At 41.5% G+C, this 23,533-nt stretch overlaps 1 protein-coding gene across 3 annotated transcripts in view; it reads right to left on the bottom strand.

Annotated features, from left to right (window-relative positions):
• LOC133020538 (neurexin-1a-like) overlaps positions 1-23,533 on the bottom strand; it is a 253,681-nt gene that overhangs the window by 158,555 nt on the left and 71,593 nt on the right. For 2 of the 3 annotated variants that reach the window (XM_061087130.1, XM_061087131.1), the window contains 4 exons: positions 12,973-13,274; positions 10,246-10,269; positions 8,954-9,115; positions 3,115-3,556 (listed from right to left, as the gene is read on the bottom strand). In XM_061087130.1, coding sequence (XP_060943113.1) covers positions 3,115-3,556; positions 8,954-9,115; positions 10,246-10,269; positions 12,973-13,274 — 930 coding nt within the window. Of the gene's footprint in view, positions 1-3,114; positions 3,557-8,953; positions 9,116-10,224; positions 10,270-12,972; positions 13,275-23,533 lie in introns of all 3 variants that reach the window. The other variant, XM_061087129.1, reaches the window with a different exon arrangement.

The following is a 23,533-nucleotide window of genomic DNA, read 5'->3' as shown; positions in this document are numbered from 1 at the left end:
ATTTTTAAACCTGTTTCACTGCATGACTGAGCGTGCACCTTCAACAAATTCCCTCATGCTTATTGATAACAGTAGCTCATATATCTTAAGAATCACAGTGTTTGAAATCACTCACTAAATCATGGTGAATCCGCCATTTTCTGGTGCTGTTCAAATCTTTAGCGAGATTTTATAATTTGATTGTTTCCCACAATGCATCATTGAAAAGTGTCGTCAGAAAAACAAATGGGAGACGAGAGGGGAGAGGGCAGCACAGCCTTCTCCCCTCTGGTATTTGTAGTCCTTCTAACTTTTATCAGAAATACCTGAAATATCGTCATGTTAAAGACAGACAGGTTCATATCTGCCGCAATTTTCACGGAAGGATTTTTAGCATACGTCCCTAGCATTTCCTATTTAAAATTATTTAATAAGAGCAGCAACTATAGCAAACAACTTAATTTATACATTTAAATATGGTCACCTTAAAGTGTTCATACTTTGTGTAAAATAAACATTTTGAATTTGTTGTTGTTGGATGCTGATATTTCTCATGATCCTGCAACAATGACCAAACAGAGTAGTGTCCAAAAGCTTTTTATCTTTGGCTAATGAGTTATAATACAATCTTCTACATTGAAGTTACTATATAATGGGTAGGTGTTAGTGAATGAGAGGGATTTCAGACACAGACTATATTTCTAAAGCTCTACAATGGCTCAGCTTTTAACCAGACATCAATGTGTATCCATAATTTATGGGGGAAAAAATACATTTGAAAAGCTGCATTTAATAAAAGGTATTATTTGTATTGTTTTCAAACCCCTCTGTTTGCACAAATACGCACCGTTGGAATTACATGTGTCCTGTGGGAATGGAAATCACATGAGGCCTATTCTGTACAAAGGAGCTGCAAAAAAAAGAAAATTCCACTGCTTCCATTTGAGGTGCAGCGCACACATCATTACACTCTGCAAACAATGGTGCTCTGTGCTGCTCCTGGAAACCTTCAGATGCAGGAGTTTTGCATTTAGCAGCACTGCTTTTGTTTGGGATTGGCTTTAATCTAAAAGGTGAGCAAATAAATGTGAAAATAGCTCTCTGTTATGCAGTGCGCTGTGTGAGTGCACTGCGCAGGGCGCGCTTGTCATTCGTCACACTGTGGGGACCTTTTTTTTTACGTCCCCTTTACACTCCGGCGTGTAAGTGTTGATGACTGAGACTTGGGCAAAAGAAGAAAAGTTATTCTGAAATGTCATTAGTGCACAGCTCAGCACAGCACTGCGCAGTAACTGTCTCAGTCCTGGGAGAGACCACCTCCTGTTTCCATGGAAACTTAGGCAGGGTAGACGGAGAAAAAGAGCGAGTATAGAGAGAGAGGTCGACGTACTTGTGTGTGTGTGTGTGTGTGTGTGTGTGTGTGTGTATGTGTGAGCATGTGTGTACTGTGTGTAGAGTTAAGTAAGGACTGTACTGTATGTGGGATGGATGATGGGAGGTTTCTTGTTTCTCATAGTTTGGTCTGTAAGTAAATATTGTAGATTGTTGTTTTCGGAGAAGTAACCCGCAGCTTTTTTGATACTTATATGTTAAGCCGAAGTCGAGGAGAGCTCCATGTCGTAAAGCAAACAGGGGAACCGTCAGCGCTGCATGAAACAGCTGGACTTGAACACCAAACAACATGAAAGGGCCCTGTTGTTATAAACTGTATATACAGCTCAATTTAGACCAGCACCCAGTCATGCTTTGGGGGGTAATGAAACAGTTAATCTAATTTCCACCTCCTGAGACGGAGTGGAAAAACACGGTCGAGGGGTATATCTAATTTTCAGCATGACATTGTAAGGCCTTGGCTCTAAGCGCACACTAACAAATTGCTGCTTAGATAAGCAAATCAACAGGGAGCAGAGCAGAGGAACCCGGGGGCTCAGAGGACAGGAGGGGAGACAGAGCAGATGAGGGACTTATTTTGTGGTAATTGTGCATCTAGAGTCCAAACGTGTGGCACAAGGTACCACCAGCTGAAGTCATGAGGTCACTAATAGAGCCTGACCAATCTACAGTATCATCCGGCCAATACAGGCTGATATGAAAACTTTTATGAGAATGAGTAGTCAACTTTCAGCCTTACTTTCACTTTATAATATATATATTTTTTTTTTAACATAAAGTGGTTGCAACACATTAGAGGCCTCCCAACTGCCTTTTTGTGCTTGGGTATTGACATGTCAGCAATTTCTATTTTAATATTGTCGACCACTCAAGTTCATGGAATGAAGGAATCAGGAATATATGCCTGGTATTCACTCACACTGAACCTCAAGGATCTTTCACAGTGACGCTCTGTAGTGGTTGGTGGTCTGAATCCAGGGGAATTGGTGGATGAACTCCCATTTTTTATTGGTTATATAATTTTTTTGTATACATTCGCTTAGTTTATGTTTCGTCTTCCTTTGTCTGTTTGTCTGTTTGCATTAATTTGGTTGGATTTGGTTGATTTGGTTTAACTTATTTGAAATTATTCATCACGAACTTTATGGTTAAACTGCAAAATATAAAACTTCAATTCAATTTATATATAATAACGGTTTGATCCTAACATCTAAAGAATCAATGCCATCTTTTTAAAATCTGCCTATATATCAGTATCAGACGTTTTTTTTAATCCCTCATATCGGTAATGGTATCCATGTCAGTGAAAAACTTTCATCTAAATGTCTTTAGATGTTTACAATGAGCGTGTAATGTGGAGAAATGTTTACTTTTCACTAGTGATGTAGTATCAGCCTATTTCTTCCACAGAAAAGTTAACTGTGAGACCACAGTAGTATTTTTGTTGCACTTAAATAATTGATGTACCCGGCACAGAGCAGAGCTCCTACTCTAGGATTCTGCTTCATGTTGTAGAGCATGTATGTCTTCTATGATAGATATTTACACTACAGACTACCAGTCATCCTCTCAACAACAGACTGCAAATATTCATGAACACAGCGGCCCTGAACGCACTGCAGATAAAGAAAACGCATACATATATGCAGACAGATTGAAGGCGTATTCTACATTCGTTAGTGTTTCATCAAACATTTTCCATCTTCTTCACCTCAAAACTCTACATGATTACTTTAAATTTACCTGATCTGCCATCTCGCTGGAAGTCCACATGGTACCATTCTCCGTCATTGACCTTCTTATTGACCGCCCTGGTCTTAGTGGTTCCCGAGCCCATGTCCAGCAGCAGGTACAAATGTCCGTCCAGCATCTCGATGGCAAAGAAGTCCACCTTGAGAGTCTGGGGGTTCTTGGAATCCTTCCCCGGCTGCTTGGGCTTGCCGTGGCTGAAGAGGAGAAGGCCGTTGGGCTCGGTGGTGCGGAAGTCAAAGGAGATGGAGCCCGTCTTCTTGGCGTTCCACTTGTTGAGGATGATATAAGACTCTGGCGTCTCGAAGGTGATGGGTTCCAGAGTGGCCACGTTCTCACACTTAAAGGCCACGGTACCGTGCACCTTCATCTTGGGGTCGCCCTGCCTGGCCAGCCTGGACAGCTCCAGTCTCACATCATTGTTTTTGTACACAACCTGAATTTGAGTAGAAAGAGAAAATCAATTCTACAGTCATACATACAGTATCTCACCCAATGTCAAAGACTACCATCTTGCATTGTTTGCAAAATTTAAACGTGAGACTATCTTACTTCTTAAGACACTTCTTAGCTCAGGATATATGATTAAAACATTTTGATCCAGAGTAAAGCTGTCCCCGACTCAACCAGATCTTGGCAGCGTGCACTGTCAGAGGTTTTCCCAGCCAAGCTGCAAATATACTTTAAGGCCTTTGTAAAAGCACCTATTGCTCAAAGCTTATGGCTTTTTAATTGCAAGGTCAGTGAATTGTGCCAAGCTGCTTGGCCCTTGTTATACTTCCCTGGATGTCTAGTTGTTATTTATGATTGCTTTCAAAAATGAATGAGCTGCTTATGAAAATCTGAAGTTGTTGTTTGCAGAAAGGCTTCAGATGTTTGCCTGACACTAAATGTCATTTATCTTTTACCTACATACAGTTCAGTTCTAATTTTAAACAATTGATAAATATTTTAAATTAGTTATCATTTATAATTTATTAGTTCTAAATTGGTGTCTGGTTTGACCACCTGCTACAGATTGTCATTAATATGAAAAACAAATAAATACAATGAATATTATTGTACGAGCAAAGCAGTGCAGCCTTTGCCTTCTCTTTGGCCTGAAGAGTTTTCTTTTTCAGACCTGCACCTTTTTTAGTGTTCACCAAGTGTCACTCGCATCATCCTGTTTTTCTTTCCCCCTATTTGAAGCCTTCACAACACACGCACACTGTACTGGCTGGGTGAAGTGTAAAGAGTTGAGACATGGCTTTTTGACATTTGGCTCGACTGTCTGCTGAAGGAAGAGACGTCTGAATTTAAACGACAGTAGTGATTAGGGCTGGAGGAGATGATTCCATCTGGGAGTTTCTATTGAAATGATGAATCTGCACCGCTGTCTTGTTCGCAGGTGCGAAGGAAAACGCTGATTAAGGCCCCTGTTGGACCCTGTTATTAGGAGAAAAGTTGGCAGATGAGGGTTATTGGTTACCCTAAAACAAATTAAAAACCAATGAATGAGCATACACATACACAAACAGTGTATTGTTCTTTATTTAAAAAAGGCTGAAATTTGACAGTCAGCACGTTTCATTTTTTGCTGAGACACAGATATCAGTGTCAGTTCATATTCTCAGGACGTGTAAACCAGGTCTGGCTCTCAGCTAAATGAAGTGCATCCGTGCTGTGACCCTTGAGATGCCAAGTGCTGCAGAGGCATAAGAGCCCATTACAGAAGAAATGTGTCATAATGTCATGTGTTAAACCATCAATTACCGATTAGGATCATTGTCATACGGTTCAGCACCGCCATTAACTGACCCTGAGTATTTTTTGTTTGGCATTGGCTTTCCTTGTTAAACCCATTTGTGTTTAGGAACTCCATCCATCCATCCATCCATCCATCCATCCATCCATCCATCCATCCATCCATCCATCCATCCATCCATCCATCCATCCATCCATCCATCCATCCATCCATCCATCCATCCATCCATCCATCCATCCATCCATCCATCCATCCATCCATCCATCCATCCATCCCTTATCTTCAGGAGTTATGCCTGTCTATGTTCGGTATAGAGGCATAAAGACACTATATGATACATATTACATTCTGCTCTAAACACTGCTGCTGGAGTGAATTCTTCAAAATATTGATGAAGCCGCAGACGTAGTAGCCACAATGTGTGTGTTTGTGTTTAGGACGAAGTGATACTGTTTTGGCAGCAATCTTCGGAAATTAGAGGCGGCCTTAACCTCATCATCATCCAATCTCTGTCTTGAAGAAGTATGTGGCTTGACTGCAGCTGGAGGATCCCTCTGCCTTGTTACCTCTAATTTCCACATACGAGACAAATTAACATTTTGGTGGATGTCAAGAATTTTTTTCATTAAAAAGTCAGCGCGGTCACGATATTTAAAATTACTTCACCACTGAAATGCACAAGTATTTTAAGAAAAGGCTGTATGATGAAGTTGCAAAGGAAATATTATGAACACCTGAGATAAAGCTGCCAATAGAACACCAGGCAGAGGGATAACGGAGCAACTAATATTTAACAACAACCATCCAGAGCCGCTCAGCTCTCCTACACAGCGCTCCAACACCACTAATTGCTAGGCACGACTATGAAGTGACGGATAGCGCCATTATAGTTAAAGCCTGTATATGTATTTACATAACAAAAGAGTCGTAATGGTGAATCTATATCTCTTTCAACGGACCACATGACATGAGTTACAGCTGCGGAAAACAGTGGCCATGTTCTCTATTTGCGGTTGTGCTACTCGCTCACCTGAAAAAACGGGACACCTCCGATGGGACTGCATTTGCATGGAGCATTTTGTTTATCACTGAGTCAGATCTACTGTGGCTCTGGTAGATCGAGCTCACAGCGGAGCTTCGGAATTAGGCGAGCTCAGGCTTATAAATGCTCGGGTCGTTTGTGACTGACTGTATCAGGCCGCATTCAACTGCAAGGACAAACAGGAAGCGGATAACTGCGAGCTTTTATTCTCACATCATTATCTTCCATCCCATAAAAATGTACAGTACAGTTCGCTCTCGAGCCTGACACTGAGCAGAATAGAGTGGAAATGGAAGTGTCATAAAGATGATTTGACCATAATCTCCTGACGGTGCCGTAAAGCACGTAAAAGTGACAGACGTGGTGATATCTCTACCTGCTGGACTTTCGACCTGTCGGCTAAAGGTGCCAGAGACACAGCCAATAAACCCAAATCAATTTTTTATGGTCGAGACAAAGGGCACCTCTCCGAGTCGAAGGGGCGACTGGTGTGAGCTACGACTGGTGCTGCACTAGTAATGTTGCACTAATTTGTCATCAAGCTCGGGCAGTGACAGCTGAGCTATTACTGCACCAGCGTTTGTTTTGCCATCAGAAGAACCATCGGGCAGGCGTGGCAACCCCAAGAAATCTGGAATCTGCACACAAACACTGCAAGAGGCCACTCGGGACCGAGCCATCGATCAGGGCCCCGCGGCGCACGCTGTTAAGAACCACCGCTGATATGTTATCACGCCATACACAGGAGCTGACCCGAGACAGGGCATGTGTTTAATTCAACAGGCCGGATGACGTGATGCAGTGAGTTTGTTCCCGCACTAAAAACGTCAGAAATAAATTAAAAGCCAAGTAGGTGATAGAGCCGCTATGGATTTTACAGCGTATGAGCTTTCTCTTAGAAAAACTGGTATTGACTTCTGCACTTGTCCTGTAAAACTAAATAAGGGATATTAAATGATCCCAGAGGCAAATAAAAGAGGGGAAACTAAGTCTGTCTCCCGTCTCCTGGGAACTATCACGGCTCTGCACCATATTTAAAAGTTTTTGAGCAACTGATCTGAGGATAGCGATAGCCGCCACTGTGGTTAGGCTGATGTGCAGCAGCAAAGGCAGCTCAGTGGGGTGGATCTGCGTGCCTGGGGTTCCCCAGTCCCATTCCCGCAGCATCTCAGAGACACGTAGTTAACTAAGACGAGTCTCCTTAACAAGCAGACCTCTAATGAGCAGTACATGGCGTGTGGACATGTGGTCCACACCCTGCCTGCTCATTAAGCAGAGCTGTCTTAGACATCTCGCGGAGGTTCACTGACGATGAGCCTGCGCTTGAGGCGAGAGACAAAATGTAGGACACCAAATGAGCAAGAGGAGCAACACAAGAAAAAGACTAAGGGAGAAATAGCGTTTGAGATAAAAAATAAAGAGCAATGGCTTATTTGTGCTGTACAGAGATTTATACCGATATTTGTGGATTTAGGTCAGAATCCATGTTAACCAACATTAAAAGCTCCAGGTGAAAGGAATCACTTGAGAACCCATTGTTGGACAAATTATCTCTTTCTTTCCTACTCTTGTCACATCTCTAGAGATGAAATATAGACAGCCAGAGTCTTTCTGTGTGGAGTTTGCATGCTCTCCCCATATCTGCACGGGTTTTCTGCAGATGCTCCAGCTTCCTCCCACAGTCCACAGACATGCAAATTGGGGTTAAGTTAACTAGATACTTTAAACTGACCAGAGGTGTGAGTGTGATTGGTTGTTTTGTCTTTATGTGGTCCCTGTGATAAACTGGTGAGCTGTAACTCGCTCCAGCAACCTTACAAGGATTAGCAGTATAGATAATGGCCGGGTATACGCCTTGAGTACTCGGCACATGAATTCAGATCTAATTGACAAATGACAGACTATAAGTCATTACATCATGAAACCCCCAAGATACAGAATGAGCTGTGTTCAGACAGTATAGATTTTACATCAAAACAGTGAAGTACAGCCATGTCTGTTTTTTAGTGGCGAGTTTAAACCCAGGTAACACTACTTGCATATTTTGAGCACTTTAAGGTTACATTCGACTATTGACAATGATTAAACACAATGGTAGTCAAATAAGTAGTCAAATCCCCCACTGGAAGAATAGTGAGGAGTTAAGTAGCTCCAACTTGGCTGATCTCAGGACCACTGCTCCACCTAAGCCCAATTCATGCATCTGCGTCGAAGCTACATCATAGGTACACACGGTACCTTAGCATGGGGCCAAGCATTCATATTTGTGCATAGGTGTTAGTGTGTGGGTCGTGCTGCAATTACACAGCTTAAACGCAAACCGGTTTCTTGTCCACTTATTTACAAATTCTGTGGCGTCTCTGTTTACCTCAGAAGAATGGCAAGTATTACTAATCTGATCATGTTGGAGTTTGAGCTGATAGATGTCGAAGAACAATTACTTCTTCTCAAAGAACAGTAGCGAAGAAAAGAAAAGAAAGACGCTCTCCGTGTGCGTCCCTTCAACTCAAATCAAAAATGGCAGTGAGTCTGCCCGAAATCGGACGTAACCAAGCGGACCAATCCCAGCTCTTGTGGTCATGCGCCCCCCCCCTTCTACGTGTTGTTACTTTCTTGGGAGTTGCACGTCAGGGTGCGGCGTAGGGCTCTACATAGGGTACAGGTCACTCATAGGCTGCGGTATAGTTTTTGACACAGACGGATGAATTGGGATTAAGAAATGCACCTGACAGATCTGTATGAAGCCTGTGGTCGAGTTCAACGCAAGACTGAGCTCTGCATGTGTGGCAGTGTGGGACAGCTTGTGCCTCCATGTGAATGTATGTGTGTTTAATATTATCACCGCACTGAGGGGGTGGTAGAGGCAAGATAAAGTTTCTGTGAGAGCGTACGAGGGAAAGGAGGTGAAACTAACTAAAGCAAAGTGGAAAGGATGAGACAGGGTCAGTGTGTGGGTGGATGTGCCTGTTTGGGTGTCCTAAGGTGAAGCCAGTCATCTCCTGCACACCCACCAGCCTCAGAGTGCACACAGAAGCAGTGTTTACCTCCTTGAGGCAGCCCATGAAGTTGTTGCTGACCGGAGATCCGGGCAGGTCAGCTGTGCTAGGACTCCCTCCAACATAGAAAAAGTCATCAGAGCCTAGCATGGTGTAGTCTTCTTGTGTATATCCTGTGGTGGTCAGAATCCCATCCACGGATATTGTTACCTAGACAACAAAGCACAGGGAAAAGACATGCTATACTCAGACAGCCTATACACCGCAGCACCATTGCCTTTTTCTTCTCGTCGTCTATGATAGACTGAAACCCATTTTCATGTCTGTTTTTTTTTTTTAATTATTTTTTGTATTCTCTTTTTTTGTGTTATTTTTTTTATTCTCTTTTTTCTTGTTTTCAAATATTATTTTGTCCAGTTTGATTAGTAGGAAGACTGCAAGCCTTCAAAAAAAAGTATTGTTAGAGTTAGTAAACTGCCCATACTACAGTGTTAGTATTGCCCCTACAGCAACTTAAACGTACTTTAGCAGACACAAAAATGGTGTTAGTAGAATGTTATTCAGGTTAGTTTTAACTGTTAATTCCATATTAGTACTTCCAGCAGTTCTACCAATGAAATCAGAACGTGCCACTGGGTTAGAGAGGGAGCACATGCCATGAAAAGTACAGTCACCTTTCAGTATAGGTCAGGACACTGACTGAGGGTAGTAGAGAAACAAAACAGCATGCATGCATTTGTCTTTTCTTTTTGTTCACAAGCGTACAAAAAGAAAATGTTCCCAATTGCTTGATTGGGAGACACCGTCAGAATTTTTGACACAGTGTCCAATGCATGCAAATGCTCTTGGACACTGCAAAACCACAAAGACAAATAAGAAACACCGGAGAAGCACCACAGACACACACAGCTCGACTGTCACATTGTTTTTTGACAAATAGGCAGCGTGGCATTCGCAAAACACGTAGTCAAAGTGCATGCCATGCAAAGTGAATGGGGATACAACTGGCTGAGCCAAAGAGCATCAGGCCAGCCAGACAGGAGAGGGTCCTCATTATTAACCACAGCTTGATGCAAAAGGCTCGAAATGATGCTCCTAAAAAGGTGGATCAAACAGAATTGGACAGGAGACAAGTGAAATAAAGAGGGCGGAACAAACAAATGAACCGAGAAATTAAAAAAGGATTCGAAAAAGTAAGCAGAAGAGAGTACCAACCGCGATTTCCCTTTTTTTGTAAATGACGTCTACAGTAAAAAAAAAAGAAAAGAAAAGAAACACACGGCAAACCCAAACTAAGAAACAATTAGAATGATATCTACCGAACAATGTAGTTTGTTTACCATAGCGTGTCCAATGCCTGAGTGCTTTGTGGAAAAGGGGGGAGAAAGGAAATTAAAAACTGTGAACAGAATAACGATTGTTACTCAAATAATATATGATGGTCAATACTGTTAGTACATTGTTAAACGGCAAAAACCATACAGATTAGTAGAATGGCACATTCCATGAATGATGTTAGTTTGTTTCCAAAGCATGTTAGTAACGTAGAGGAAAAAAGGGCAAAATAAGTTTAACAAGAAAAAAGGCAGACCAAGGAAATAACAGGAGTGCTCCACAAGAGGTACCGGAGCTCGACCAGTAACTCCCTCAGTTCCTCCCGGTGGTTGTGCACCATGTTCTTTATGTTACCAGACCACTGAGAAGCCGAAGCTCCCTTACCCACGTCCTCACAAAAGGTTATGATTAACAGACACCAAATGGTTCATAAGAAGGAATGCCTAAAGCACATCAGTCGACCCTCTTTGACTGTCCTACGTTCGAGACCATTTTAAGCTTTGTTTATTTTATTGGTATTTATTGTTTTTTTTAACATCTTTGCATTGTTTTATTGTTGGTTTTAGTCTTCAGACCAATCCAGCGTTTCAGACTTTCCGTCGTCCATACAATACTGTACCTCCGCTTGGTCTTATTGATGAACTTTAGGATCACTTTACTGCAATGAGACAAAGCAAAGAAGACCCTGACACAAAATGAGGAGGATGGTAATTCGGATTCCCCCATAGAGCATGCACTCAATATGCTTGGTTGTCTTTCACAATTTGAATGCAGTGAATGTTCCAAGCTGGCCAGATCCTTGGCTTTTTCCAATAATCAATCTGCTAATTATGCAGAAGAAGCAGCTCTGGTAGTGAGGTGGAGACAAACATTTCCCACCAAATGAGCAGGAACGAATCTAGAGATGTTGTTTTTCAAAGTCTGGTCTAGAATTAGAATGACACTGTTGTGCTAACTGAAAATAGTCTGTACATGGGCTTAACAGGATCTATATGTATGCCGGGAAAAGTTGACACTACACTCTTTGCAGGCAACAGTATGTATGTGGTAATTCATATAAAATATGTTTTGCATATGCCTTTCCTTAACACTTACACGTAAAAACCTAATCCCCATTCAAGATTTCTTTCCCTAGCAACTCCATGATATAATAACCTTTATGTCCTTTTGGCTTTGGTAAGTGATCTGTACCAACTGCTTGGTGTAGGTGCTAGTGACTGGCTTTTCTTCATGAGACACATGTAGCAGTGCTTTGTGCACCAAAGATTACAGCTCCAATATCTCAGCCTGTGGCATTTTGCTACGTAGCTCCTGGAGTACAGAGACCACTCAGTGACTTCCTGCAATAGACTCCCTGACCAGAATGAGTCAAAACACATCAGCCTACTGTAAACGGAAGCAGGGATCAGGATCCTGTTATAGTGGTGGCAGCCTTTAGCCAACAGGGATGTGAAATTCCAACCTACAGCTGAGTAGCGGCTGACATCGATTGGCATTGTTGTTCAAGTTGCAAAGCCGCTGGATGCTTTGATCTGTGCTGCAGCAAGCCTTCAGTGTCTTCAGATCAATCATGGGTCCAACAGTCTAGCACTGTTGGTCTATCCCAGGGTTTGCTGCCATTTGCTGAGAGGCAGCTGAATCCCGACACCATTTAGTGGATGCTGGCCTGGTACAAATAGAATTAGTCAATCTGCTTGCAATGCAACAAACCCCTAACTCTCTGCAGCCTCACCCCCAGTCAGGACAAACTCTTCTTGCAGATGGATGCACTTGGACATGGCCAAGGGCTCTGCTTTACACGTTTTCCTTCATCCCAGCTGATTCCGCTGCTCTGGGTGAGAATCCGGCATGAACCATTTCTGTTGATACCCTGTCTAGTCCCCCACTTGTGAGCAGCATTGCCAGAGGCACATGGCACAATCAGTAGGATGGCTAGAAGGGGCCGTCCTCTGATGTAGAGTAATGTAAGAGGCACAAGCTGCTAAATGGAACGGGAAGTCGAATTCGTAAGAAATCCTTTGCTGTCTGACCCAGACAGGCTGTCACTACATAGTCTCTTAAGAGCTATACATGCAGAGATGGGTCGTCAAGGCCATGCTGAAGAGCCTATTAAAGCCTGTAGATCCAGTTGGAGTGATTTGCTCATTGAACTTTGAATACAAAGCATAACCCTCAGCGACTAAACTGTGTAATGTCTACACAATAGACGTCTTATAAAGAATAGGTTATCAGAATTGTTCCTATTCATTTACTGCTCTTTTATGAAAACTGTCTTGTGAAATAAGCTCCCAACAGTGATGTCATCCATAATAGAAATGTACTAATAAAAACAAAAAGGCTATTCTAACTGCACTGGCATTTGAGTTCAGTCAATTTCACACAGATATACTACAAACTGTGAAAACTGAGGTCTTGTTTAAGGATATTGTCATCATAGTAAAAACGTAAAACTCTAAATAAATGTCATGCTCTATGTTGTCAATTGTCTGAATGAGGCTGAATGCAACTCCTCTCCTTTCCCCCTTGTAACTTAATAGAATTCTGGATTGACATCTAAAAGTCCCTGTTCACTTGCGGTTCGGTTTTATCTCCACCAGAAACTACCACGATTCAATTTAGAAATCCAATTACGATGTCTGGTCAGAAAATAATATATTGTATGATGGTAATGATTAAAGTGCATCTGTTTGGATTCATTTACTGAGTCTCTGCATCATCCTCTGTACTGTTACCTGACGTAGATTCCTTGTAACTTTGACATCATGCCAATCATTGTCATTAAATTTCCCATTGACTGGCTCCACAAGAGCTTCAAAGGCTCCAGACCCCAAATTAATGACGAGAGAGACAGCCCCATTTTTCAGGGCCAGGTTGACGTAATCGGCTGATTTGCCCGTGTGCAGCATCAGTCCGTTCCTCTGCAGGGTTTTGAATGACAAGGTGATTTCGTCACTGCTGCTTTGAATCGGGTTCAAGGACAAGTCGTAGCAGAAGAACTCCGATCCTTTGAAGGTTGCGACGTACTCTTCTTTTCCTGCTGAGACATAAAAAGAAAAAGAAAAAGGTGCTGCATTAAAATCACGGGCCCTTTGGGTTCCTGATGGGAAGCTGTCGAGGAAAATGATGAAGAGCGTCTCAAAATTGCAGGATTAGTAATAGAAACAGACATTGGACAAAGTTGCAGAGCTGAAATGGGATAGAAGTTAATTTAGTGGTGCAGCTGGGTCCTACGACTCCAATGACCAGCAGATAGCACCTACCTTAGCCAGAGAACACAGGTAGATTGTGGCAAAGCATTAGGACTTCACTGTTAATACACTTAATTAGAATTAACATGCACACTTCTGCTATTTTTTGGCCTGTCATCATACTAAGCAAAGGTTTTCCTTGTGCATGCTGATAAAGTATCACTGCACTGCTTCATCATACAATTGAATAACTGCTCTGCTTTTCCTGTAGACATGAACTGTTTCTCTCATCTCATCCCAGTTGTGTCTGTGTGATCAAGGTAAGAGGACAAAAAAATTATCTGCTTTATCAAAATGCAGTCGTGGACCAGAGCTGCCCGAACAGAAAAGCACATAGAGAAATCACATTCTGTTTGTACAAGTTCCACAAGTCTCATGACAACCATTTCGGGAATAGCAACTTGACATTCGCTTGACTGATCAAACACCACACTCACACATAATCATTTCTAAAAAGCACACATATATAAGACAATATGATGTGAAAGTACTCTACTCTACATGAAATATATCCTGCAGCAGGTCCAGAGTAATTAAGTGACGTGCATTAGATTCACCAGGTAATGTAAAGTCAGTACACTCTCACACTTACAGTATAAACCTGACCACTGGGCAAAAGCAAACTACACAAAGCCTCTCAGCTATCACAAAGCACGGGCTACACAAACACTGACTGATAAACATTTCACCTCTTCACAGATTAAATGGACCAAAGCAGTCGGCTGCCGATCAGGTTCATTACTTGTTGGATTAATGCATGGTACAAACAAACAACGGTAATCAATTTGCATATCTCAAAATTTAAATTATCTTTATACTTCTACCAAATCTATTTTTGTGTAGGTGTAAAGGTGTATGGATAAATTCTCACTTCCCTGTGACTCTCCTATACCTAAAGCTCTATTGCTCAGCTCCGCCATACGTCCAACACTGGTGTTTATCCAATTTCCTGAGCTGTTCAAGCAGAAAGCATATTGGTGACTCCCTCCATCATTAAAAAACAAGTCAGCGACAACATATGTTTCTGGATGTACTCGAGCGAGTCACCCCTCATCAGCCGTCAGACGAGTGCAGACGTGACAGAGACTTGACAAAGCACAAATAACCTTAAGAAAAACCCTTAACACTGTTATTGTGATATTAAAACACAAAGCTTCTGTGAGCCTCAGGAGCTGATACATGTGAGCAGTCATTAGGAAGCATTTAAAAATAGGTTTTGACAGATAACAAGCCATTAAAGCCACCAGCAGAAAATAAAGCACCGAAACACAAATGGACCAAAGCATTCAATTATCATAAATGGAAAGCACTGCACGTCTATATACGCCAAACGCACACCTTGACACACACACACATGCACGCTGTTTGATTCGCATCCAGGCATTGGACACAACAGCGTAACAAATAAAAGGGGTTGCTGTCCACAACAATTTGTCACCTCATTGATTCCCCCTTAAAGGCACTATAGTGTGCCTTTGGGAAAACTACAAGGGGCTGTAATTGAAGTTGACTGAATTCCGCCACGCTTTGGTCCTTCCCTCAATGTCTGAGCCCTCTATCAGGGAAAATGAGAGACCTCGACCCTCGTCACAAGAACCCACCTCACCCCGCTGCAGGAGCTCACTGGCCACATAACAAACAGAGTTAATACATGGGGGTCATTCTCATCTCTCTCTCTCTCTCTCCACACATCCCCGCTCCTGGCGCCTCTCAGTTAATTCCCCTAACCAATGGGGAAAGAATTGTGTGTGTGTGTGTGTGTGAACAGCAGGGGCGTTGTGAGGAATTTACAACACTTGGGGCACAGCCCAGAGGCAGTTTTAGGACTGTGAGGGTTTACATCAATTCATTCATTCAACCGCTGGCAGCCAGGTTCACTCTGATGTAAGCAAACTGTCTGTGGGTCTACATGAAGCACAACGATTTGAGCATCAGTCTCCATTTTTCCAAGACTTTATTTTGTGTCCTAATAAATAGATCAATCAATTCTGACTTGTCAACCTCAAGATATTTGGTTTTGAAGTGTCTTCTTTAGCCATCTCTACATATTTGGATAATAAATTAGTCTTCTTTGCAAACTACTGTATATTTCTTCGATCTGCAAAAAGTGCAGTGGACCAATAGAATGTCTCTTTGCTGTCATTCTTTAAACCAAGATCCAAAAACAGATGCATTTGACACGATGAGGAAAATCAAGATCACAAGTTTATATCAAGGCACCTTTATGCTATGTATCAGCTACTGTGCAGCTCTTATCACCATCACATTAGCACAACACCCTGCTTATTAAACCAGTAGCTGGGTTCGTATAACTGAAAAAGTGAAATATGGGTTGAACTTTTAAATGCTTATTCACACCATATTTAAAGATCAGTATTCAGTGCTTTAATGAGATAAACATCTGTACGTATTGCTAATTATTGAAAATTCACTGATCTGAAATCAGTTGAAAAAGTTAGGGTGAGAAGTTGTAAAATAAAATGAGTTAGAAATGCATGAATCACTGTTCAAAGGTAATTCTCTGCCATTCATGACACATAAACTGTGAATTATTTTATTTTTTCCCACTCAGATTAAACATGATGACTGGGTCCCCCACGAGAAAACAGACATAAATATTACAGACAGACAGCGGGGCTTAACGTATAAATGTCTTATTTTAAAGCTGGAGCATGTAAAATATTTACTTCTAAATCAAACACATCCAACTTTCTTGAAAAGTAGATAAAGTTGAACGATTCTGGACAATTATCCCCTTCACTTTTGCTTGAATACTGACATTAAACAACTTTGTGCAAAAGGCGTTGTCAGAATGTTGTGCATTCAGAGTGTGACGCCTGAGTGTTCATCCCTTTCAAACACAGGATCACAGCAGACGCACAAACCTGCACTGGTGTAATATTTAGCAGCTGACGCGTCACTCCGATGTGTCATTTCCCTGTAGGTTAAATAAAGCTGCTTGATATTGAAGAAGACAACTGTTTTGTCATTGTGTTCTCATGGGCTGTCCAACGCTCCTCAGTCAATCAAACTACAGCAACGACACCAGCACCTGAACGCCCGGGAGTCATGGCACTGAATGAGAACTCACAAAAGAACCGGCTTCTTTGGTCTTTTTTTTTTCAGAGAACAGAAAAAGACACGAACAGAGTTAGAGTGTTAATCCTGGGGATATGCCCGGAATAGACACAAGGGTAAAACACTTGTCAGAGTCTGTTGTTCTGACTCATTCAAACCCTTTTTTAAACAAAAACAGAATGTGTGTGACTTAACTCGCATCCACTTTACACCAGGATGTTGACAAGATGTAGAAATGTGCCATTAAAAGCACATATATTAAACGTAAAGTGCTTTATTCTTTTCTTGGATTTATTACGAGTTGTGACAAGCACAACTGCGCCGCGACAGCCTGATTTCCCCGTAATCCGTTTTCAAATTTAGGCGAGTCCTCTGCGATACAAATAATTGTTAATCAATAGCATGTAATTGTTCGTGCCATTCAGGGCCCCCATTCTCTACGGGCACATTACGTTTGTGGCTCTCGTGCAGAACAAACTACCCATATTGATGGAAGTGATACAATTATTCGCCACTCAAATGAAATTAGTGTCACAGAGTCAAAGAGGTATGGTGCTGCATGTGGAAACGATAAAAAAAAAAAGCATATACCTCACTGCAAAAGTAGAAGAGGCAGCATAAATGTCTCAGCAGTATAATTTAACCCTCGGTTAATAGAAGCTGAGTATGTAAAACCACCTCACTCATTCATTACGATGCACTGAGGGGCTACGAGCAGGAGCTTGTCACATGTGCAACAGTGCCAGCATGTGACCGAGCGACTGGGAGGCTCCTCATCAGTCACTTTCCCTTTGACATTAATCTGGCATCTGCTACTCTATGGCTGCTTTTTTAAATTAGCCCGCACCCAGGGGAGCGCACGGCCTGTCAACACCAAATCATGACACAACAGTCTGAAGCAGACTTGGCAGGAGCCGGAGGAAGATTACCTATTAAATGAACGACAGGGGAAAAGCTTTGATTTTTAATTGCCATTATTCTAATCGGTGATTTTTTCCTGAACGGATTATGTAGGTAATAAATCTATCACAGACGCCAAGAAAAGGGATAAAGGAGAGAGAATGACAGAGATGCACCTGGGTTACCTCAAACCAAGAGGTTGTGTTTCTGCCGCGTGTTTGTCTGTGAGCAAGATTAAACTGAACCAACTGAACGGATTGCCACGAAACTTGGTAAAGTGATGTGGTTTGGGTCAAGGGAGAAACCATTCAACTTTGGTGCAGATCTGGTCCACAGGATGGATACAGGATATGTTTAACCACTTTCTAAAACATTGTGAGATTTTTCAACATTTTCATGGTTTTCCAAGGGAATGATTCATGGACCTTGATGGCAATAAAATCAGGCACTTTAAGGCAACTGATATCTATGAGTTTGTGAAATTTGGTGCAGCTTGAGTGAAATTTGTAGAATGTATATAAAGATGGATGTCTCCTCAAATCAAGATGCTTGGTCCTTACTTTTTGAGAGATGACTCATGTCCTCCATCTTTATATACAATGCATGTTTCCAATAAACTATTGTTCTCCATATATTTGATTGAATATATACAAATAAATACTTACTTATAGTTACTTTCTCTTTTTTAGTTATTTTTATAATTCTAGTCTATGTAACTAATTTTAAAGTTTTTATGTTTCTTTTACAATCTGTCATGATGCCCTTTATATTTAACACTAAGCACTTCAAAATTCAAATAAACTTGTCTTGCCTAAAATATATTTATTGACAGGAATCGTTTGACTAATTATCCGTCATTTTTGTTGGATTTAATTTAATATTCATATATAAATTCTATATTAAAGACAACATTTCACTGTCCTCCGTGATCCATGACAAGCAGGACTCTGCTATTAAGGTGCTGGAGTTGGAGGGGGGGGTATTATAGGCATCACTTAAACAGACACAATAATTACAGTATGTCGCTCACCTCCAGTGGTGCTGGCAGTTGCTGCAGCACGAACCTCTATACGTCCCTGTTCCCCTGTCAGAGACTCCAACCTCCCTTCACCACTAGAAACACCATTCTTTAGCTCTCAGTAACAAGCTGAGGTAAAAAAAAAAGAGCTTGTTGTGTCACACTCGGTTTTCTAAGGTTCAGAGCAGGTTCACAGTTGTGGAGGAAAATAGAAAAAAGAAAAAAGAAAAAGTAACATGCACTCCCAAAGTACCACCTGTGGATTCTGAGGGACTAGAAGTGCCATAAGTAAAATTGGACGCTGACACGACGCGGGGAGCAAAGTTGTTTAATCGTCTGTGGCAGGGCTCAGTGACTGACACTGGATTTCACTCCGTTCCCATTCACTCTCTGTTCCCCCCGTTTGACTGGAGGCCTATTAAAATGATACAGAAGTTAGCGTCTGGCAGCCCATTAAAATGATAGGAAGTTAGCGTCGTGCAGCCGACCTAAGCCTCTTAGGTTGTGACAGAGCAAAGAGTTTTCTGAAGTGCCTTATTCTTCCAGAACATATTTTATTACATGATTATCACGCCATTCAAAAGACTTAATAACATGTCTCAGAACTGCTCTCTGCTCGCAAGGTAGGCATCCCGCCGTCCACCGGGGTGTTTGTGCTTGTCGGTACTTTTTATACATCTGCGATAAAAAAATTAACGCAGGAGAAGCTTCTTGTCGCCGACTGTGTTGACAGAACTACAGTTGTGTGAAAGAGAGGAAGCCTCAATTTGCTCATCTAAACGTATGCAGGCGTTAAAGAGAGGGACAGGGCGTGAGAGTGTGTGTGTGTGTGTGTGTGTGTGTGTGTGTGTGTGTGTGTGTGTGTGTGTGTGTGTGAGTGTGCGTGTGTGTGTGTGCGAGTGAGCCTGAAGTTCTGTCAGAAACCACACTGTGCTCCACGTTCACTGTCATTTAGATCCACAGTGTGAAGGATGTCTTGCTGTGCTCAGAGCTCCTTCCACGGTGTCAGTCTGCAGAGACGCACCATCCATGGGAAATGGACTCATAATTGGCTTTGCCATTCAGGCGTCAATTAGACACTTAGTAAAACCTATTCTGCAAAGTGTTCAGACAAACACAAGCTACATGGAGTGCTGAAAGGTTTTTGTTTTTCTTGGTTATGTAGTTTTAACAGTTTTTTTATGATATTATATTAATTAAATTTAGATTATGTCTGGGTCTGGGCAATCAAACAATCTCAATAATTATTGGAATACATTTTTTATGAATAGCAATATAAAGAAAGTCCAATTAGTCGATCAGATTCACTAAATGTTTAATTAAACTTAACAGAAAATAATAAACTTCACAGAAACAATGTGATTTTTATCATAATTATCGACATCAACTAATATGAAATTTCTTATCTTGATAGAATTTTTGGCTACTTCATCCAGCCCTAATTAAGCCAATGCATCAGTTTGGTTTATCTTTTTTTTACCTTTCACGTAGGAGAAAGATGATAGTGTTTTATTTTCTTGGAATATAACTAATGACCATTGTCAATATCTATAAATCTCTCTGTGAAAATTTTGGGTTTAAAATATCCAGCATAAAGTTGCCGGGGCCCAAATAATAACATTAATCAGATTTTGTCTCACCTACAGATCAACAACTAAATATAGATTGAATTTACAACCTCATGAACATTTAATAAATGTATCAAAATGATTTAATATAACTTTCTATTGTATTTTTCGAAGCTCTGTTCATTCTGCTTCACTTTAGTTTCTCTCTGTTTGACGTCAAAGGTCAGAGCGGAGTCTCTACCAACACAACAAACAAACAAACAAACAAACATGTCAACATACTTACAGATGGATTAGCGCAGATGTGAGGTTAGTGATGAACTTATAAAAACACATTTCTCTACAGCTGTGGAGACAACGTGCTCTGAACATGATCTTTTTCACCGCAGCCTCTGAACTGCTGCTTGTTCTCTGCTAATAAAGCACAGACACGAACCTGAGAAAATACGTCTCCTAGTGGCCAGGAGGTGAAATATCTGCACTGAGAGCAGGTCAAATTTCATTGTGTCTGCATCAAGATTAATAATATATTCCTTGGGTAAAGAAGATTATAATAATGTATAATCACGTCTACTACTAGAAATGGATAAAATGATGGAATCAAGGAATTGTTCATGTGAATGAACCAAGACATTAATAATTCCAAAGGTGTGCTTTCTCACTTCTCCGCCGGTGTGTGAATTCACCTTCGACTAAGTATTTATATTTATCTTTTTTCATTTTATCCAGCTTTGATCTTACTTAATGTCTAAATCTTTGTATAATGTTTTACTTTAATTATTTTTTTTCTTTTTTCTTATATTTGGGCTAAAATTTTGTGTAGTGGTGTAATTGACTGTAGGTTTTTTTTATCGTTTGCCCTAAAATATTCATTCTTAACTTGTAAAGCACTTTGTAAATGAGTTTTGAAAAGTGCTATATAAGCAAATATTATTATTTTTAGTTGTATAATTATAAGAAATGTTTCTTAAACTTCGCAACAACCTATTCTCACTGGATTTCTGTTATGCTGACTCATGCATTCTATTTATTTGTTTGTTACTGGGTGTAAACCTTTTTTCCACATTTCGCTTCTCTCCAGAACTTTGCCAATCAAACTGCAGTTAACCCTGAAACCAGTGACACTGTGTGTACGTGTAATGGTGTCACCGCTGTTAGCGTGCACCATGGGCTGTTTGCTCCAGTAAATTAGCTACGTATTGCACGGCTTTTTTACACAGTCACGCAGAGGAATCACCGCATCAAATTATTTCCACACAGTCGCTGCCAGCAGCATCACAGATAGCACCCTGTGTAACAGCTGGCGACCGGGACAGCAGGTAGAAGGTTTGTCTCCGAAAACCTGTTCGGAAGCAGAAACAAAGAGTGAAAGCTGCCTCGTTAGACCACTTCCTCATTGTGAACCGGTCCATCTTGTTGGCTCACTACCAATATGTAAGAAAGCAAAATGCCACACGATAAAGGTGATGGATATAATGAGGATAATGGTGTTTCATGACTGTGTCACATATTTTATCGCAGTCATATGCATATCGGTGCATATGTCACCACAACACAGAGCACAATAAACGTATAACCTAAGAGAAAAGCTCACACCAGGTTATCGTGGTATAATAGCCTTATAAAACACAGGACTCATTTCCCACTATATCATGCACCTCCTCCTCTATTCTCTCTTACTTTGTATTATGCAAATGCCTCAATTTATATCTATAAAGATGAATAAATTGCTCAGTGGAGTGGAGCTGAGCAAAATGAACGCTAAATATTGGCCTGCTCGCCTGTTCATTACGGACAACAGAGCTGTGTTTACAGCGACTGCTGCTGCTGCCGAAGCTGGAATGAAGGTCAAAGCTCCATCCTGTTATTTATAGCCTCTATCTTTATCAGCATCCCCCTCCATTATAGTATGATACTCTGATGCACAGGGCGTCTGCAGGGGAGTGTGGCTCCGAGCTGACAAGAACCATAATGTCCAGGGATAAAAAAAAGTTGAAATCTAAGGGGTATGTGGTTGTTGAGATTAGGGGGAAGCAGCTCATAAAGTCTGATGTAATTTTGCGATAATAGAGTCAAGCACTTACTGGAGTGTGTGTCAGTGCGACCACACATAGGCCACGTGTAATCACTCTAATTGGCAATGTCTCAATCAGGTGCACATGCAGGCCACCCTCCTGTGGGATCAGCTCCCACGAGGACATGAATCATCTCATGCACAGCTGCAAATGGCATCACAGTGTTGTTGACGCATGGAAAACAAGACACCTGTATAAGTGCATGCGAGAAAACAAACACACAATAGACAATGGAGCTGGTGCAGGAGAACCACCCGACTATTTCTGTGCTTTGACACAAGAGCTGGATGAAAGTCTAATAACATCACTGGCTCCCGCAATGTCCACGTGACAAACTGCAATTTCCTTCTAAGTAGAAGACCTGACAGCTCACAAAGCAAGGTAATATGTGCGGACTCTCTCGCCACATTTGTCTGCATGTCAGAGAAAAGGTTTCATTTAATTCAAAAACTGGCCACTCGGCAACAGCATCTCATTTCCTCCTCCTCCTTGAGGCTTTTAAGAAATCTGATGGCGCCGAAAAACACCATTATGCAGAGCAACCTGTGTCCCCGTAAATCTCAAAATCCTCCATCAGATGTTTTTTTATATCTTGAAATAGAGTAAATGGTGATGGCGTGCCAGAGTCTCGGCTTTAGCTCCTCTGCTGATCAGCGGAGACTCTGCAGGAGAAGTGGAGGAGGCTTCTTGTTTAAAACTGCAGGAGATACTTGAGATCAAATATATGTCTTAGATAAAAAACGGGCCGACATTTATAGTTGGCAGCTGGGCCATTAAACCAGATCTTTTGGTGCACTCTCTCTCACCAACAGGAACATTTCTGTGGAGTGGCTTTAACAAATAACTCCCCCCCCGAAAGCAGCGTCTTGAGAACTTAATGGCGCTGACAAGAGACAAGGTAGTCAATCTCCTAGCGATACACAGAAACCTCTTTTATCCCGAGCGCAGAGCCAGGGAAGGGGTAAAAGTGTCTCAGCCTCTCGGGTGTTTTAAGTTTAGAGGGAGTCCCGGCATCTCAACACACACACACACACTTAGAGACCGACAAAAATGCATGTGAATACCCTGTGCCCCCCCCGGCAGACAAACACCGTACGAACACACAAAGCAAACCACACACTTCCAGCTGCAAAGCTCTCATTTGCTCCCGGACCATTACAAAATCAAAACAGCATTACAGTGTAGTAGAGGGAGAGGAATGTGCTGAATGCTAATCTGCAAAGCCCAATCCATTTCTGCAGAGTAAATCCAGAAGATAATAATGTAAGCCTCAGGGAGATGGGGAGGATCAATAGGCTCATCAAAAAGACAAGCATTTTGATTCTAATATATAGTTACTACCTCACTTAAATATGCAGGTATATTTATGATTTATATTTAAAGAGCAGGAGTGTATAAACATTCTC

Source organism: Limanda limanda, chromosome 15 (genome assembly GCF_963576545.1).
Source record: "Limanda limanda chromosome 15, fLimLim1.1, whole genome shotgun sequence".
Lineage (NCBI taxonomy): Eukaryota > Metazoa > Chordata > Actinopteri > Pleuronectiformes > Pleuronectidae > Limanda > Limanda limanda.
Note: the sequence above shows the minus strand (reverse complement) of the source record. Positions and strands in the feature narration are given on the sequence as shown.